We start from the raw sequence: 20,270 nt of genomic DNA, 5'->3' as shown, positions 1-20,270 counted from the left end.
TTCTTGTCTTTGTGGAGTTTGGGGCTGTGTGGAGATCCCCTGGGCTTCTCTGTCTTTAACCAGTCAGTGATGACAATGTTGATATTTTGTAAGTCCACTCTGTCCTGAGAGACGCACAGAGACGCTAAACGGAAGCTGTAAGTGTTTGAAATGCTTCTGTCTGTTGTCATACACATTGGGATTGTGGCTCTACATGAAGGAAGAAGTAATCTCATTGTTTAAGAAAAAAACTTGCGACTGGAGAATCAGTTTATGACGTCTGTTAACAGAATCTTGAAAACAGTCCAGCTGGGATAAACACAGAATAGCATAGTTGTCTTTATGAACCTGTGGAAGACTCAAACCCAATGTGCATAAATTAATTTTCCAAAAGGAGAGACCCAATCCCACGGGTACCTGAGCACAGTCAGACCCCAAGAAAATGAGGCCTGATCCAAAGTGCAGTTGACCCTAACAGACCATAATAGAGAGAGAACACCAACCAGCAGAGAATGATGAGCTCTAACGAACAAGCAGCCTGACTGACGAGCACTCGCCCTCCCGGCTGCAGTAACCGACCAGCTACAGCAGTCGCTACACGGCCGAGCTTCTGGACTCATGTGCTTTGTGAAGATGCACAGATTAACTTTGCTGTGCCAATTTCCGGTGTGACTCAACCTTTCTGATGAAACAAATCCAATTAATAAGACTGATGAATGAGGAGTGACGAATCAACAAACACTGAGCCGTTTTCATCAAGTCAAAGTAGCAAACACGGTCTTTTCATTACTTGAGTTTAGCTTGTAATGCTCTGTGTTATCGTGGTTCTCTTTCAGGTCCAGCTGATCCATTATAACCAGGATCTGTACGCCAACTACACTGAGGCAGCTAAGAGCCCTCATGGCATCGCTGTGGTCTCCATCTTCATAAAGGTCAGCATGTCCTTCTGGGAGCGCACTGAGACACAATGAAGGACCAATTAACATGTGGAGCAGAGGTTATTAGATGCTTTGACTCACTCAGAACATATGGTAGATTAAAAACAAAACCCCTCACTGCTGGATTATATGATTGTCATTATAGTAATGTAAGGATTGCAGAACCCAAAAAAAGTGCACTGTTTCAGACCTTAAGCTGCTTGCTACATGTGTTTTACTGCCTGCCTGCCTGCCTGCCTGTGTGTGTGTGTGTGTGTGTGTGTGTGTGTGTGTGTGTGTGTGTGTGTGTGCGTGTGCGCGCGTTGCACTGTGGTTTGTGATGAATATTTGATCCCCATCTCTCTTTGTCATCTTTCAGCTCTCTGAAAACTCCAACTCCTTCCTCAACCGCATGCTCAATAGAGACACCATCACCAGAATCAACTACAGACGTAAGACACAAAGACTCCTCTCTCTCTCTTTTACACACACACACACACACACACACACACACACACACACACACACACACACACACACACACACACACACACACACACACACACACACTCTGTGTTTTGTCCCTAGATAAGCTAATTCTGCTTTGAATATCTGCATGGCATGTATTTTGTTCCTGGAGTAAAATGAGGTCTTTAAATCAGCTGTTTTTGCTATGTGATATGAACTGATTATAGAAATTCTGAGTACTATCTACAAAAAACAAAACAAAACATGATGTCAGATAGGCTGCTCATTGGGTGTCACACCTCTCCATTTAAAGTGGTAGAAAGAAAAATCCTGTCACTCTGAGGCTGTGATGCTTGAGTAAACTGTCATTATGAGAGGGATTCTGTCAAGCTAAAGCTTTCTTACTTCATCTCTGAGCATGTTTCGATGTTCTTCTCCTCTTGCGATTTGAATAGTGTTGCCCTTCACAATGAATCACCCAAGTTCCAAATGTTTGTTTGCTTTCAGGGATTCTCAAAAACGTGCTAACATTGAATTCTAGCAAAGTTTAGTGAGAAATTTGGCTGTGAGCCAATTATCAGGTGAGTCATTTTTGGAGTGGACATGACTCCGGGTATGGATGCAGGGCTTTCATAAAGGGTTTCTTTACAAATAGAACATTCCTGACCATGAAATGTAAATACTCTCAGTCTCAGTAAATACTCGCAGTCATCACAGTGGAGCATTATGATTATGCTTCAACAAATAGAGCTTATTCAGTGGACGATGGAAACAAATAAAGTATAGTTTGGTGAAGATGATCACATCAATCGGACACTATTCCTGTTAAACCTCGACTGTATTTCACAGAAATGTTTACATCATATTGTAAAATGTGACACAACTAGATTTGCTTCCAAGAATTAAACATGATTTTTATCCATTTCTTTAAATTGGAGAGCAGAGCTGTGACGTACAGGATTAATGAGCTCCCGTAATCTGATGTCTCCCATAAACAGCGGAATACCAAGTTATAATGGAGCAGTCTGATGTGTGTAGAGGTGTGTGCTTATTTTGTAGCCGTCTGGTGTCGTTTGCACATGATTTAATCAAGATAAACACAGTGGACGTCTGTGCGTAATGCATTTCTCCAGTCCAAGGCTGCAGATTTATCAGCATGTCCGTCCTGCTGCCTTCAGATGTCTGCAGGGATTTAATGAACTGAAGGAGAAGCTTTTCATACAGAATCAAGCTGTTGTGGACAGATATAAGAGTCACTCGTTCAGTTACCGATCAGTGCAGACTGATTTACCGCTTTAACCAAATGAAATGATGCTGATTTAAATGCCAAGGAATGTTGAAATATATATGTTTATTGACATTTTAATCATTGTGTCATTTTTCTGCATTTGCTGTAAGTATTTAGTTTCTTCTTGTTGATAAAATCATCAAAGTGGCAGCAGGAACAGAAGTGGTTCTGAGACGGCTATCGTCAACGCAGTGTGTTAGACCCATTTTCCATCAAAACACCAACAACCTGCTTTGTGCTGTCTAATTTGAATGAACCTCCTGCCTGTTTGTTCCTCTCCTCTCACATGTAAATTTTGACCTGATGATGAAAACACAATATTTCCTACAATTCATCATGAACCAAATAGCATTTTTCTGTTCCATCCAACAGTTGTTGAGGTATTTCACTCAAAACTGCAAATGTCATCCTCAAGGTGGCACAAGGGATCATCAGAGTCATTGAGAGACATCCTCTGGGGACCATGAATGTCTGTACAAAACTGTGTGGCAATCAGTGTAATCGTTGTTGAGATATTTTGGTCTGGACCAAAGTGGTGTACTGACCGAATGACCACTAGCATGCCTAAAAACCTTCCAAGTCTAAAATTTGGCACACTAGTCTCTTTTCTCTTGTAAACCATTCATTTCTGATAATGGGAGATGTAGACTACTCTCAGCTCTACATGCTGTTACACAACAACCATCACATACACATGCATGTTTCCAACGCTTCAGCAAGAATACATTCTTAATTTCATACAAATCAGTGCTACATTGCCAAAATCTGTTTTCCAACCTGCTGTGAAGATGTACGGCCCTCTGGAGAATTCCTTCCTGTTAATGGGGCTAAACATAGCAGAGCTACACAACCACACACAGACACACACAAACTTGTTTTTTTTCCCACTAAGGAGGGCATTGCATTGACTTATATTAATTCTCTGGAGATGTACACCAACCTAAAGCAAGAAGCAGGTCTTAACCTTAAAAATGAACGCTTTAGCCTGTGGGAACCAGCAGTTTGTCCATAAATGCGAGGTGAGTCCCCATAGCTTGACTGTGTGGAACATTTTTGGCCCTAATTAATACAAACACTCTCTCTCTGCTCCAACATATTTATGTTTTTCTCAAGCAAATAATTCCCTGTAATTGCTCCAAACATTATAGATTTATACCCTGGATGCAGTGTTCTACATTAACCACACACACAGTATTCATTGCTCCTCTCTTTTTCTCTGACATTGCGTTCCTGTTAATGGGTCTGAACATAACAGACTTTCACACAACATACTGCATCAGCTTAACACTCTCACTGTCTGCCTCTTCTTCTTCTTCTTCTCTCTCTCTAGATGATGCGTTCTTATTGATGGGCCTGAACATAGCAGACCTTTACCCTGACACCACGCGTTACATCACCTATGAAGGCTCCATCACCATCCCTCCGTGCTACGAGACGTCCACTTGGATACTCATCAATAAGCCCATCTATGTGACACAGATGCAGGTATGTGAGTGCAGGGGAAGTAAATATGACACGGAGAAAACAACACACATCCAGTTGATCGTGGCAGAAATGTAATTTGTAATATCCTTGCCAGCACAGAGCACAGTGCAGCTTTGAATTGCAAATTACAACTTCATAACCTGTAACTGAAAGCATCTACTTTTCCCAAAGTGGTTTAGATAAAAGAGGCTACATTGTAACAGTAATGTAATGAAATGCAGTGCATATACTCAGAGCAAATAAAACCATCCATATGTTAAATTGCATCCACTTTTACTTGTCAGAAATCTCAATGTCTGAGAAATCCTTTCTTCTTATTTTTATTAAACGAAGGAGTAGATGTAGTAGTTGATGTAATAAATACAGCCTGTCCTCACCAGAGAAACAGCAGTACAGCTCAACTGTACCAGCAGCTTATGATCCATATTTACTCTTTTTTTTTTTTTTCTTTGGCGGCCTTCACTTGTGGCCATGGTAATTATGACAGGAGCAAGAAAGGTCGCGTATAGCTGAAGGTGGGGTGAATGGATGGGTCAAACAAACACAGGATGTCTACTTTCATTGTACTGGCCACTTGCTTGTACCTATTCGGTTGTTTGGCTTTGAAGATGTGTTGAAATAATATCATAATCTGCATGTATTCACATTCACGGCGCTATACATCTGCATTTTATGTTGTGGTTGGCTTCTGACCAGAAAGCCTTTTTATGTCACTGAGGAGCAGATGGATAGATCAGATTCAAACCTCAGCTCTTCAAATCAGGAAGCTCAACGTCAAAGTGCAACACATTACAATCCAGCACAGCACTCACCTGCATGCATCAAAGTAATCAACTCCCACACACCATCTGCCATTTGCTCTCACTTTGTTTACTCCTACTCTCACTCACCCATCCTTTGTTCTCACTTGTCAATCAACCTCTCTGTCATTCTTCTTCATTCTCTTTTCTTGGTGTTTCACTATCCTTTCTTCCTTTCTCTGTCTCCTTCTCTCCTCTCTCCTTCTCTCCTATCTCCTTCTACATCTACTTAAGTGATATACAGTATACAGATTTTTATCTGTTAACCCTTTGATGCATTGTCACTGGAAACTACTTGGTTAAAAACCAGTAGTAGAATGAGATTTTTGTTAATGACAAATATAGATATATCACAATTTTAAAAAAAAATTATTTGAATACCACACAATAATTACTTAAGATTTATAATTAATTGTTTCATCATTCATCATTTTCTAAACATTTCAAAAGCAGAAAGAGACATTTTTGCATTTAAGGCAAAATAGTAGATATAGATAATAGCACACTGGTATATTGCATTTACACAAAAGCTGTTCAACAGATGTGACATTCTCTTCAACTGACCCTGTTTTCTTCTTTCCAATGGCAGCCCATGCCTCTTTATTGGGTTTATAGTTGGGGGAGGCATTCCTGTCATATGTGGTTTGACATGCTCCTTCAGTATAGCTCTGATCATTTCATGATAGTCTGTGTTGTCTTCATCTGAGATCTGATTCTTAGTCTAACTCTTCACTGATTCTTCATCCGGTGTCTCTGAGAAAATATCAGCTGTATCTCTTTTTCTGTTTTCCAACATTACATATAAAGAAACACAACATCAAGAAAACATCCTAAGTGGCCAATGGGACAACAATGTATAATTCCAGCTGGTTGGCAAAAGTTCAGGCTCTTTTTTGTCATATACACAACAATTACAGTGAAGCAGTTTTTGGCAATTAAATTCTTTGATCTCAGGCCCAACAGAAGACTGCGGGAATTAGAGGCAAACCATTTCAAAAATGAAGATTTCTCCCTAAAGTATGTGTGGTTGGTGGATCAGATACATGCCAAAATACACACCGACTCATAACACTGTTCATTCACTATGCAGCATCAGGGGGAAAAGGATGCATCCACTGGATGCGTACATAGAGAAATTACTACATCCTTTCAAATTTTAAGGCAGAATGCACACAACATCAACATCATCACCATAAACCTATTTTCCATTTCACACTTTGTGTGGTCCTCTCATGGCATAGTGCAGAAAAAGTAGCAACAGCAAGTCAAATCTCAGCAGTCACACGTAGCAAGTCAGATCCCACAGCAACTTATAAACTCTGTGTACACTCGCAGTTAGCTAACACAAGGCAGTAATATCCTGGCAAACTTTAAAATGTGTAATACATCCAAAAATCTCAATAGACCTTACATGCATCAAAATACCGAGCTATGCAGCAAGAAATAAATTGAAATAAACTCATAAGGAAATAGAGAAAAAGTACCTTTTTTAAAAAATATTTCTCAGTTGAGGTTGGAATCTGCCAAGTCTGTCCATCATTGCCATTTGTGCTTGTGATTTTTATAGACAGAATCTCAATGAATCCATTTTGGCGACTAGAGGATTCCAGCTCTGCTTTTTGCAGAGGATGTCGTTCTGCTGGCTTCATCAGACCGTGACCTCCAGCATTCGCACTTTGAAGCCGAATGTAAAGTAGCTGAGATAAGAGTCAGCATCTCCAAGTCTAAAGACATGATACTCTGCAGAAAAACAGTGCAGTTCCCCCTTCAGGTTTAGAACGAATTGCTGCTCAAAAATCATGGAGTATCTCAGGGTTTGCACAGGTGAGGGTAAGAGGCATCATGGTGAGGGAGCATGAAGGAAAAGCCATTATATCTTCCAACTCTCACCTGTGGTCATGTGCTCAGATGACCTTCATATTGAAAATAGTGGTCATTTTTTTTCCTTAATATGCTCATAATAGTTAGTGCCACACAAGAATAGCACTCGTTCTTTCCACTTTCACATATTCTACATGGTTCATTGACAGTTAAGGCTGCTGACATGAAGCTTCAGCCTCAGTCTTTTAGCAACAGCATTTGTTGCCATTAAGTGCTAATTTACGCTTTTCAGTGGTTGTCATTTTAAAGTGAGCATGCTGGGAACATTGTGCTGCTTAGCAAAATTGCCACTGCCAGAAATACTATGTGAAAAAGTAAAGTAATGAAGGCTATGCCTCGTTGAAACTAATGTATTGATTTTGTAATACACATAAAAATTGAGACCATTAGAAGACCTACTTATAGGTTATTTCACTTAAATGACTTCAACTTGGGGGTGGTGGTTGCTTCTTCACCTAGTCAAACTGTGCTGGTAAATTAGACTGCTGAACTCAAATAAACCAATAAATCAGCCTCCACCTACTGTCCTTTACCACCCCACTTCTCCTCCACAGATGCATTCCCTGCGCCTCCTCAGCCAGAATGAGCCCTACAAGATCTTTCTGAGCATGAGCGACAACACTCGGCCCACCCAGCCTCTGCTGCAGCGCTGCATCAGAACCAATATCAACTTCAGCAAGCAGGGCCGTGACTGCCCCAACAACCGTGCCCTCCGTCCACAGTACAGAGGTAATATGGAGGAGAGAAGGGGGAGATGGAGTAGGTGTGGTTCTGCATTAATGAATAAAATTAAGAAGAAAATATCCTATTCTGCCAGATCTCTTTATGGGCTGCACGGTGGCGCAGCAGGTAGTGTGCATGCCTCACAGCAAGAAGGTTGCCGGTTTGAACTTCTGTGTGAAGTTTGCATGTTCTTCCCGTGCATGTACTGGTACTCCGGCTTCCTCCAACAGACCAAAAACATGCTCATTAGGTTAATTGGTGACTCTAAAATTGCCCCTAGGTGTGAGTGGGAATGGTTGTTTGTCTTGTGTGTATGTGCCCTGCGATCGACTGGTGACCGGTTCAGGGTGTACCCCGCCTCTCGCCCGTTGACAGCTGGGATAGGCTCCAGCCCCCCCGCAACTCCGAAAGGGATAGGCGGTATAGAAAATGGATGGATATTATTATTATTTTCAATCTGGATCCCTTTAAAACTAATTAGGGCAATTTATACATGCTTGTGCCAAGAATGGAAATATTTTTAAGTTGGTTTTTCCAAACCTCTCTGCTCGTGGACCCTATTCACTCCCTTATAAACATTTCCATTAAACCCAATGGAGATGATAAATCTACTGTTAACACTTGCTGCCAGTTGTTTTTTACAATGTTTTTCTCATTTTCATTTTGAAAGAAGCTACATTCAAGAACATAAGCAGAGCTACGACAGGAGAGGGAGTGTTATTGCGTCTTCAGACTTCAAACAGCATGGGTTTAAGAAATGCAAGTGGCTGTGGAGTTGGGGATGTGTTGCTTCAGGTACCACTTAGACAATGAAATACAACCCAGGGACCTGTTTCATGACAGCATTTTGTGAACATCACTTAGACACAGATTGGCACATGTAGACCAGCGTGTTTCACAAATGATTGTTGATCACAAATTTTAGGTACATGTGGGTGTTGTAAATCGCAATCTGCACGTTGCAAATTTGGTGAAAGGAGACGGTAAGTTTAAGTAATGGATCCATTAGGTCTGCACAACAGCTTATAGTTCTATGAAACAAAATTTTACAACTCTATATTAAGGAAATATTTTATCCTCCATTGCAATGATCACACAGTTCAATGCAATGTATTGTCAGATAATGTTGCAATGCGCCGTGGCAAGGTCACACCAGGTACAGTTTCTTAAAGTGGTCCCTTTGACATGAAAGAGGGGTCTGCATGTTTTTGACACATTGATAATGTCTGTCTGAGATGAACTCCTCCAATTGGTACATTTTTAACAATACATGATGTGCTAACCAGGCCTGGGTCAGAATGAGACATAAACTGTTTAGAAAAAAACACTCAAGCACTCCTCGTTTCCTGGTTTGTCTGACTAACCAATAAAAATTAAAATTTTTGAGGACAAACCTCTATCAGTGTTGCTAGGTCAGTAGTGCTGTTTAGCCAGGTCTCAACAGAAATTCTAAATTGCAAATTCTTTCCATTTATCAGACCAATAACCAAAATAATTTGCTAGCCAGTGATTTGATATTGAAAAGAAATCATTTCAGCTGTAAAGATTCTGTGCAAGGAGAGGTAAACTGGCTGTGGGTGAACATTGACAAATTTAAGATTACTGAGACAGGTACCAGATGGTCTGTGACTGCGACAATGTGTTTGACCATGTCACTGACTGCTTAAGATGGCCAGCATGTTTAAGGAAGCGGCTGCCTGTGTTTGCTGGCCTTTGTACTTATCTGTGAATTCTTGTTTTGGCATCCCAAGAGCATGACGTAGATTGGCGCCAAGCAGCCTGCAACCAGTGCTGTTTTGATGTATCCCATCAGGCTTAAAGCGGCCTTTTACAGTTCTAAAAGATGTTAAAGTTGTCAATAAACTTTATCCCATGGGTGAGGCATGCAGATGTCAGCCATGTATTTAGGGCAAGGAGTTTATTGGAAGATTAGATTCCATTCCCCAAGGTTGGAATGAGGCCTGATATGAATGCATGTTGTGACTGACAGTTGCTCAGTTTCTCCAGTAGCAGGCAAAAGTTTTCTTCAGGACCTCAGAGCCACTGCGGATAATAACCCTCATATTACTTGGATGTGTCGAGAGGATTACTGGCAACAACACTGTTAGCTCCCTGACAGATGTGTCACCCATAGTTAGGATTTTCAGTCTTTGCCATTCTTGCGTTTGGTTATAGAGTCCCCAATCAGAATGGTGTCTGGTTTATCAGGTGTGGGGTTACCAGTATTTCTTTTGGTTCTGGGCTTGTCAGGCATGGAGTTCCTTATGGCTCTCGGCCTAGGAGTGGTTTTGGGTTTCATTTGACTTCTTCTTGGGTTTTGGTCAGCTTTAATACCAGCGGTGGGATAAGTTTTCTGAAGTTCAACATAGTTACTATTATTACACCTTTTGACATTCTGAGTTCAGAGTTCACTCCACTGTATTAACCAGTTGCATGCACCACAACTCTGAATGGTTCTGTTACCTGACCACTAAAATGTGGTCTGTTGAACATCTTTTTTAACTGCTAATTGTCTGGACTTGATGGCTACTGTCCTAATGACTCCTAATGACACTGCCCCCTTAATTGAGGCTACCCCTGCTAATTTTTCTCATTTTCATCTTCATTTTTGTTTCAGGTTTGTTCGGGTCAGGGGAAGTACTGCTGTCTGTTTCTGATTGTTGGTTCTTTTACTCTCTGAAGTTTCAAGTTTCTTCATTTATGGTCCAGTTCCTCACATGTTCTTAATGCTGATTCTGGCAGTAAATTCTGTGCTTCTGTGGTGCTTCCAACACCACCTTAAGTTCAAGCTCTTTTATGCCTTCTCTAACCCTTTCAACAATATCTGCCTCACTCCATATTGTCCCTCTCAAAATTAAAGAGACAATGCACAGTCGTTCTCTATGGCTCAAAGAGCACACTCTGGTCCTCAAGAGGCATTGCAGGAAAACTGAAGGTACATGGAAGGCTAATAGGTTAAAAGTCTCCCTTGACATCCACCAAGCTCACATGATCAACTATCAGGCTGTTGTTATAGAAGCATGATCAGCCTTTTGGCTTTGCTTTTTTTTTTTTTTTTTTTTTTTTTTACAAATTTGCATATGTGCAAAATCTCATGTAAGGTTATTGATTCTGTTCCTCTGTGGAGGGTTCTTCCACCTCTACTTCTGAAATTAGCCTTGAATAAGGGGAGGAATTCCTGCATTATTTTGTGAAAAAGGTGCAGAATATTAAGATTCTGATTGTTTCAGACAAGCATGTCCTATCTGTCCCCCCCTTCAAACTGTGCAGTGCTGACTCAATTTCAGCCAATATCTCTTTCAGTCTTAGAATCCAATGTCTCTCGAAATAAATCCTCTTGCAAACTCGACATTATATTAAAAGAAGCACTGCCCACTGTCAGTCCCTACATCTTTCCTATTATTAACTGCTTCTTGGGCACTTGCATTTTCTCTTCTTGTTTTAAACATGCAATGGTGCACCTCAACTTAAAAATCCTAATCTTGACCCACTCACCCTCAGCAATTGCAGACCTATTTCTCAAATATCTTCCATATGTAAGGTGAACATTATACCTCTCAGCTGCCTGTCTTCATGAGTGTTCACAGTATTTTTGATAACTATCAGTCTGGTCTTTAGTCTTTAGAGCTATACACAGTGCTGAGGCAGCCTTAATTAAAGTCACAAATGGTGCAGATAAAGGTGAAAACGTCCATTCTGGTCCTGCTAGACTTGAGCTAGCCTTTGATACAGTAGACCACTCCATCCTTCCACAGCGTCTTTAAATTTAGGTTGGACTGAAAGGGTCTGATGTCTAGTGGAACCTTTTCTGTTCCTATTCCTCTCGTGGCGTTCCCCAAGGATCAATCCTGGGTCTGTTGTCTATTTCTCTATTTATATGCTGCCTTTGAGTCAGGTCGCTATTAAACATAATGTACAGTACCACTGTTGTGCTGGCGATAACATCCCCCCTTAAAATCCACTAATTGCAGCAACCTAACCCAGCTTACCATCTGCGTTTCTGATGTCAATTGCTGGACTTCTTAAAACTGGAAAATTGTCTTATTTGCAACAGCAAATTCTTTTAGTCTCAAAGTCTGCAATCTTGGAGCCCTATCACACACACAAAAGCAACTGTGAAAAATTTGGGTGTTTTATTCAATTCTGACTTGTTTTGGTGATCAAGTAAAGAGGGTTGCTCAGTCATGTTTTTTTTTTATTTTTATTTTTTTTTATATCAGCTTAAGTTAATTTTTAAATGTAGATCGTTTTTATCCTTTGAGAATTTACATAAGGTTAAAAATGTCTAGATTTCTGTAATGAGCTCCACACAGGTCTGCATGTCTTGGCTTCCAATTAATTTTTAGCATTGATTTTAAAATTTTATTCTTGGCATACAAGGCTTTACATGACCAGGCCTCGAATGATTTCAAAGATCTAATAACCCCTTATGAACCTGGCTGATCCTGTCTGAGATCAGCTGAAGCAGTCCATCTGGTGACAAAGGGCGATCAAGCTTTTGTAGTCCCCCAAACTCTTGGATAACTTACCTGCTAAGACTAGGCTTGCTAAATCTATCACTGCCTTTAAATGTCTTCTTCAAGCATTCTTTTTTAAATGTAAAATTTGATTTTAATTCATTGCATTTATTGACATTTTATTATTATTTTTTAGTATTTTTGTGAAGTGCATTGCAGCATTGTTCAGAAAAGTGCTGTATAAAGTTTATTATGATATTACCATGATACCAAATATGTTTGCATAAGTAGCCTATTACCTACAATACATTTTAATTCCCTCCTATACACAGTTGCTGTCCATTTAATTTTGTGACTTCTTGAGCCGACTGGCTGAACCAGTCTGTTAATCAGTATCAAGAATTCCACATTAAATCTACTTTAACTCAATTTTGTAAAATTCTATTTTTTTGTTCAAAACATTCAAAAATAAAATAGCAAATGTCTCCTAATGTATTTAATCTGTAAAAACACCATCTGCAGACTTAATTTTCATGTTGCTTTGCACTGCCATCAGAAGGCTGGAGTGTGTACATTAAATAAAAGTGAAAACAGTCCCATTAAATGTGATAATAACAAGACAAGGTAATACTAAGACACATTTTGACATTGGCAGCTCATCTCTGCAGTTTTTAAATCTACATTTTACATTAGCTTACAGTACACAGCAGTAGCTTCTGTCTGTGTAAAATACACCAGTGTCAATCTGAAATAGGTTTAGGCTAGTTGTGGGCGACTGAGAGAAGTCAGGATGGTCCTCGTAAGAGTAGAGATACAGCTGATCATTAAAGCTTCCTGGAGCGGGGAAGGAAGGTTGACTGAGCATGGCTCCATGTCAGCAGAGTCTTGAGAATGTGAAAATAGAGAATGAAACAGAGGGGAAGATCTCCTGGGAGCACAAGAAGGATGAGACATGTATGAAAATAAAAAAATAAAAAGAATGTGTGGGTGTGTATTGTCTGTTTGTGCAGATTTAAAACTGGGAGTGCGTAGGTGAGCTTGTTGGCGTTAAACAGAAAGCTGGTACATCACATACACACAACAAATGTGGAAGTGATATGCACATATTGTGGGAGTCCTCATATCCTCTCAGGGCTCTGTGCTCTCCAAATATCTTTGTTATCGATCCAGTCAGGTCCTGAGTGCTCTCCACAACATTAAATGGATACAATACAGAGCCCCACCAGGAGTTTCTGTATTCCTGGTCAAAGAGCAGAGAGAACCCTGCGGTGGAGAGTTGCCTGAAACCACTTTGAGCCAATAGTCTTTGGATTTATGAAAAGAAAGATGAGCAGAAGGAAAAGTAGAGAATGTAGACAAACACTCATTTTGTACAGCCCTGCAGGACATTTGCTGTGATGACATGTGGATTTAATTAAAGCTGAGCTGAACAAGACTTGTGCAATTTTATCACAGGTTCTGGCTACCGAAGCATATTTCTGCTAAAGTAAAGTCTATTGTTACAATTTCTTGCACTCCAGATCAGTAGCTTCTATTTATACTTAAATTCACATTTAATTTGTTTTATTCTCTGTATCATCATCCTCTCTACCTCTCTGTTTAGCTGCCTTCGCTCAGCTGCTTCCAAAAATGTAAAATAATAATAATAATAATAATGATAATAATAATAATCTCCTTCAAATAAAATACCAGCAGCAGGTCTGCTGCAGTATCATTACTTTATTTGAGAGGAGACCATCACATGCAAAATGTGCTTAAAAAAGTTATTTCACATCAAATTTTCTCACTCACTGTTTCAGGATAATCAGTATCAGTGCTGCTTTCCACAGGGTTTTGATTATACTCTCTAAAAACAAGTACAAAATATCACAAACATAAAACAAAATGACAATGAACGACCACAAACATGCAAAATAGTGAGCAGATCAGAGAGAGCAGCTTCTCTGTGCACCAATCAAAATGCAGTAGTACTTACATCTAACTGTGATACCAGTTGTTTGCTCATGAGGCCAGGCAACTGCCAATCAAATGTGATTAAATCACTCTTTCAGTGAAGTACTTAAGCTGAGTTGACTGTCAATAAATAACTAGGGATATGTCTTCCTCAAACTTGAACTTATTTTAGTTCTGAATATTTAATGTGACAAAGAAATACTTTGATGTAAATATCAAATTTTCTTTTTTATGTTGTATAACTTAGTAACATCAGTGTTTACCAAGCTCATTACAGGTTTTGTGTGTAAAATCTTAAACTGCAAAGTAACTAGCAACTAAATCTGTCAGATAAGTGTGATAAAGTACTGTATAAAGCAGTGGACATTATTTACCTGTGGACTGATGCTCAAACATGCATTAGGTAGATAAAGCAAAGTAAATGTAACTTAAAGTTATGCTTATGCTCACTACTTGAGTAACTGTACCTAGTTACAGAGATTTAAAAAAATAAAAACAATAAAAAATCAACAAGAAAGTGCTCCATGCTGGACCCACCAACGATAAATAAATCTTCACTACACTGTTGTAAGACAGACAGACAGACAGACAGACCAAGAGAACATATTCTGAAACAACAGGACGTATCATAGCACTGTAGCTGGGCTAATCCCACTTGGCAGTTTGTACATAACTGTGCATGGACTTGCACATAGTTGCATATTTCTCGGACACACAGGTAACATTTACAAATACTGTACACATCACTGACTTCTTATACATTTTGCCTGAGGTTAATCTGCATTGTGAACACTGTCAACACTGAAATAAACTAGCCCTGAGTTGTATTTGCATTTCAGCCCTCACTTGTAGGCAAAGCACTCGAACAGTACTGTATTCTCCTTGTAAGTGATGATGGCAGATGAAACAGCGGGCCAGAGAGCTGAGATAACACTGAAATAAAATGATGACTGATGCACAGCCAAAGTTTGGAGGCGCACAAGTACAGACATGTGTGATGGGTCAGACTCCTCGCGGTGGAGGAGAGAAGGAGATGCAGGGAGACAGAAAACAGAGAGCACTTGCTCGCGATGGGAGGATCCCTGGTGGGAAATAAATGAATGGATTTCTCTTTTGGCCACAGTGAGTTTCAGCATTTCTCTCTCTCCTTCACAGGTGTATTCACTCTGAATTTCTCCTCTCTTCCAGTTTATTCTTCCCTTACTCTTTCTCACTGATTTCCACTCTGTACTTCCAGTTCCTTTAGTTGTGTTTTTTCTCAGTATTTTTACATCAACATATACTCATAGAACTGCAGTTGCATCTGTTTAATGTTATGACAGGGTCGCAGTTTGACAAGGTTTTGGCACCAAAACTCCTTGGCTCAGTTTAGGCACAATGGATGTATAGATCATCAACAAACAAGTATGTTTGTTGTGTAACTGAGGTTACGCACTCAATGTAACTTACATCACATATATGATGTAAGTTAAATATGTTGTGTAACTTGAAATACTGTAAGTCAGTGTTGACAAGAACAGTGGCATCCTAAAGTGTTTGTATCCACCCCACTACCTCCATATGTGGACTCATTTTACTACCACCTTGACGTTGCTGCCTATCAATAAATGTAAAGATGGGTCGTAATAAGCTGCTTGGACAGGTGACCAGCCACTACTGGGGAGAGGACTCTCTGGTTACAGGACTCTTTGGGCCCTGACACACTGAGCTGAACTCAGTGATTGACTTAAAGATGCATATAATCAGTATGCAAATACTAGCTGACCATGTAGGAATGAAACAAAACGTATACTCCCAAAGCCACTGCAAAATGAAAAAGAAAAGTTATCTACATTACTGAGAATCTTTTCCAAGAGTTTAATCATAAGCTTGGACTACAACAACAATTTATCCCGATAACAGATATTTCATGTGTGGCCACAGCTTGGTGTATCTTATTCCTCTGTGCTATAGACCTCCATTGTTGTTATTTATAAAAACTACACCATTGGGTTTGGGTCTTCAGAGATCCAAAGTGCAGTTGTAGTTAAGCTGATGCCATTAATCACAAAAGTTATGAGGGTGTTGTGTGCAGCTTGTTAAGTCCCTTCAGGCCTTCGTGATTTGTGATACTGGGCTGCATAAACTGACATCTAACAGCAACTCTGGAAAGCTGCGGCCAACATAAGAAACAATGCAAATCTATGCTATACACTAATCCTTATTGTATTCCATTTTAGCAGTTGCTATACAAACAAAATCAACATACTTCACCATTTTATACAAGCAGGAAATTACACAATGTGTGGAACAATCCATCCATCCATCCATGGAAATAGTGTCCATCAACAGCACACACACAGTGCATGGTATTTAGCGTGTGCACTGACTGGTTTGAGTATACATCCTTTTATAACTTTTCTCCTGGGAACATGTACTCATAAGTGAGTTAGAAAATAGTATGGAGTCTTGTTCTCCTTTACCTCTGTCTGATTGTCCTTTCATGCACACATTCTCTTTCTCGTTTTGTCTTCCTCTTCACAACTTCTGGCATCACTTTGTTCTTTTTATTCCACACTGTTTATCCTTTCTGTATTAATTATCTCCTTTCCTCCTTCTCTTCTCTTCTCTTCTCTTCTCTTCTCTTCTCTTCTCTTCTCTTCTCTTCTCTTCTCTTCTCTTCTCTTCTCTTCTCTTCTCTTCTTCCTCAGTGAATCAGTGGCTCCTGAAGTAGAAGATAAAAAGACGTCAAGCTGCAGTGCCATGAGAGGAGAGGCAGCATTCATTCAAGGCTATTTCACACTGCCAAACAGGGCTTAGCTGAACGAACCAGAGAGAATCTGAGCCCACCAATTGACTTGAACTGAACGGACAGCTTAACTAAACTGATCTCAGCTAAGCTCGACTGACCAAACTCCACACAATCTTCTGTGCTGGCCTCCTACACATCTACAATCTGAACACAATTCATGTGGGCCAGCACAGTGAGGGACCAGACTTTCAGTGGAAAGTGTGAGACCATAAGGACTCTGATGTCTACACTGTACTGTATTTTTATTTGTTATGTGAACTCACAAAGACTGGAGATGTAAAGACTCTCAATCATTTTCTTTGGCTGGTTTTCAGAGAGATGGATGTTATCTAAAGACTACAGTATTGTCTGTTGCTGTGATCGTTGCTCATCCACATTCAAAGCCTGTCTACAGAAGGCAGTTATGAAAATGATCATCCACCGACTGGAGGAATTATTACATTTCCATTGATGGTCTGAATCCCGGTAACAAAAAACACTGAGCTATGATGTGATGAGAAACATAAGAAAAAAAAATCTGCTGGTCCTGATATCAAATAGTAACTAAAGAAGGTAATTTTCAAAGAGAATGGGAAATGTGTGAATTTCAGGTTACATGGCTGAAGGGGGAGAAAAAGATGGAGAGACCACAACTCTGACATTTTACAGCCCTGAACAGATGGAGTCACTGGAGATTAGAAAGGAACAGGTCACTCATTTTGCATGATTTTATATTAGTTCACTTGTCTTCAAGGATTTTAATTAAAAAGTGGTGACAGAATTGAGCTCGCGTCAGGTCCCTGCTTTGCACAGCAAAATGAAGGGCAGACCTCCCCTCTGCAACTACAGACTCACCAAAAATGTTCAATCAAAACTGTTTATACTAAAGGCCTAATTCCACAAAGTCAATCATGACCAAATTGACCTTTTGCTAAAACCTCTCCCCTGAGCAGCCATTATCCAGTCATAGCTTATCAACCACAACCGGCCAAAACAGGCCTGCCAGGCTTTGAATTTGTCACCATGCTTGTGTCTTTTTATCAACTTTACAAACCCAAAAACAGGAGAGCACAATAGAAAAGTGTGTAGTTGGTGTAGCATAAGCTGCAGCTGGTAGCATGCCCAGCTAACTAGCTTAACTTCCTACCTACAGAATTAAGGGTCATGCTATCAGATAACTACATTACCCTTACCACCTGTTCAGGACTGGAACATCCTGTGTGTGCTCGCATCAACAGCAACGATAGCGAAGGGGGATGAGGCTTAGTGAAAGGTCAGTTGGACGTGAAACAGCGAGTCAGATCTAACTAGAGCAAAACTAGTGTCCCATTTCAAAATAAGATTTCAGCCACTTGAACTACTATTGATGATTAAAATAGCTATTGTTGAAAGGAAATCACATTGTTGATCATGTCATTATTAAAGAACTTAATCACCTTCAAACTGTGCTCAAATCAATCATGCAATTTCCAGTGTCTCTGAAATATTAAAGGTTCTCTGTGGTTCTCTGTTTTCTTGTAAAGTGGTGTTCACCAAATATGAGTGTGTGTGTGCTTGAGGTCCAGCAAACATGGTAAGTGCATTTCCTTTCTTGCGACACATTTGCAAAGCTGATTTCGAAACCTGCGCTGTTTATGAAAGCATGGGCAGGAATGTGTATCACATCATCCACTTGCATGTGCATCGTTGTGTGCATGCACGACACAAACAAAACAGGGACCCACTCATACAAAAACTGCTCTATATCGCTACTAGTGGTCAGAGAGTAACAGGGTACCTTTAACTGACAGATCTCATGGAGTAACTGCTGTTCACAGTATGCATCTTCACAGTGGCGGAATTACGCATTGGGGATAATGGGTGATTCGTCAGTGTGTATGACAAACAAATAAACAACAAAATGAAAAAAACAGGTGCATTGACATGCTGCACAGACACATGGAGGTAGATGAGCACTGAGAGGAGAGAAGTTCTAGGATGAAAGATGAGGTAGTGTATGATTGTATGATTGTGTGTGTGTGTGTGTGTGTGTGTGTGTGTGTGTGTGTGTGTGTGTGTGTAGAGGGATAGAAAGAGAGAGGAAAGGACAGTGGAGAAAGAAAAAGAGAGGAATGAGAGTGTTAGAGTGCAATATATTTGTGCAGAAGTAGTTAAGACAGAACATGTTCACATTGTCCACGTTGAGAGATTTTTTTTAAATTATTTATATCATAGTTGTTGTTGTTTTTTTAATTTATTTATCATTTCAGGGGAGCCAGAGTGTTGTGGTGAGATAGTTGTCCTTCAATGTAAAATTTATAAACCATAAGAGATGCTTGTTTGCTGTTCTGTTTGAGGATGGGATATCGTACCTTCCACCAGTCACTGATTCCACTGGAGAACTGATCATTGAGGCTGAGTGGTATTCCTTTCAGCTCCTGTCCTTACTCTTTTCAAGTTCTTTCTGCTGGAAATGTTCAAATTTAGCCATTAAGGGACTGGGTTTGTTTTCCATGCAGGATCTGACTCAGTGTACTGTACGTGGTGCAGTGTTATTTCAACCCGGTGTCATTCCCATTCAGAGAAAAATAGAAAGTCAAATGGCTCATTCCTTCATTCTGTCATACATTTTAAGTGCCAGGCGATAGAGCCAAATTAAAACATGCTGGCACATCAAAGTGTTAAGATACAAAATTATGGTTAAAATGTTTCATCATGATGAACTAACTTGCATGTTCTCTACATGGACACTGTAAAACAACATATGCCCACACTGCTACACCTTTGGATACATATATTTATGATGTAGCAGACAAAAGATACAAAAAGACTACAACATACAAAATCCATGCATTTTGCTTTTTTCAAAAAAAAATTGCTTTTTGCTTTTTTCAAAAGCAAAATGACGAGAAAAAATATTTTACTTTCTTGCTGAGAGTTAGATGAGCAGATTGATACCACTCCTAAGGTTGCACTGTCAATGTTCAATATTCCTTTATTCAGTATTCCTTCAATATTCCTTTATTAGTCCCGCGAGGGGAAATCCCAATGTGAGGCTACAGCCAGCAGCCAGTTATCTTGCTGTTAGCTTAGCTTACAGACTGTAAACAGCAGGAAACAGTTAGCCTGATGACATCCATTGTTCAAAAGTATATCTACCACCACCACTGGAACTCACAAATGAGCATTGTTTAATCCATAAAAACAGTACAAAAAAACAACACAGTCCTGTTTCACAGGATGTTATGAGCCACACTATTTCTTGGCTGGCTAGCCATTTCCTTCCTTGAGTCTCTGCCAGTTGGCTTGTTTTTGTTTGTTTTCCTTCTGTTTATGCACACGCCATCTCATTGCTCAACCTCAGGTGTGTGCTTTCTATTTGCCTCTCTGTCTTCAGGGAGAAGGCTAGATGATCTTTAAACATAAATATCATTGAAACTGCCAAACTTTAGAGCAACTCTAGCTCCATCTCACCAGAGATCAGTCCGACAAGATGATCAAGTGTCCCACTGATAGTTCTGTGGGAGGCAGTGACCAAGTCTATATGTAGATGAGGATATAGAAAAGGTC

At 39.9% G+C, this 20,270-nt stretch overlaps 1 protein-coding gene across 1 annotated transcript in view; it reads left to right on the top strand.

Annotated features, from left to right (window-relative positions):
• Positions 1-18,603, top strand: part of LOC139343125 (carbonic anhydrase-related protein 10-like) — an 89,119-nt gene extending 70,516 nt beyond the window's left edge. Inside the window, exons 5-9 of the mRNA XM_070980594.1 lie at positions 816-911; positions 1,276-1,348; positions 3,983-4,137; positions 7,373-7,547; positions 16,642-18,603. Of these exons, the coding sequence (XP_070836695.1) occupies positions 816-911; positions 1,276-1,348; positions 3,983-4,137; positions 7,373-7,547; positions 16,642-16,664 (522 nt within the window). The 3' untranslated portion in view covers positions 16,665-18,603. The remainder of the gene's footprint in view (positions 1-815; positions 912-1,275; positions 1,349-3,982; positions 4,138-7,372; positions 7,548-16,641) is intronic.
• The last annotated feature ends 1,667 nt before the right edge of the window (positions 18,604-20,270 follow it).

Source organism: Chaetodon trifascialis, chromosome 15 (genome assembly GCF_039877785.1).
Source record: "Chaetodon trifascialis isolate fChaTrf1 chromosome 15, fChaTrf1.hap1, whole genome shotgun sequence".
Lineage (NCBI taxonomy): Eukaryota > Metazoa > Chordata > Actinopteri > Chaetodontiformes > Chaetodontidae > Chaetodon > Chaetodon trifascialis.
The sequence above is the reverse complement of the archived record's forward strand: the minus strand, read 5'-3'. Positions and strand labels throughout refer to the sequence as shown.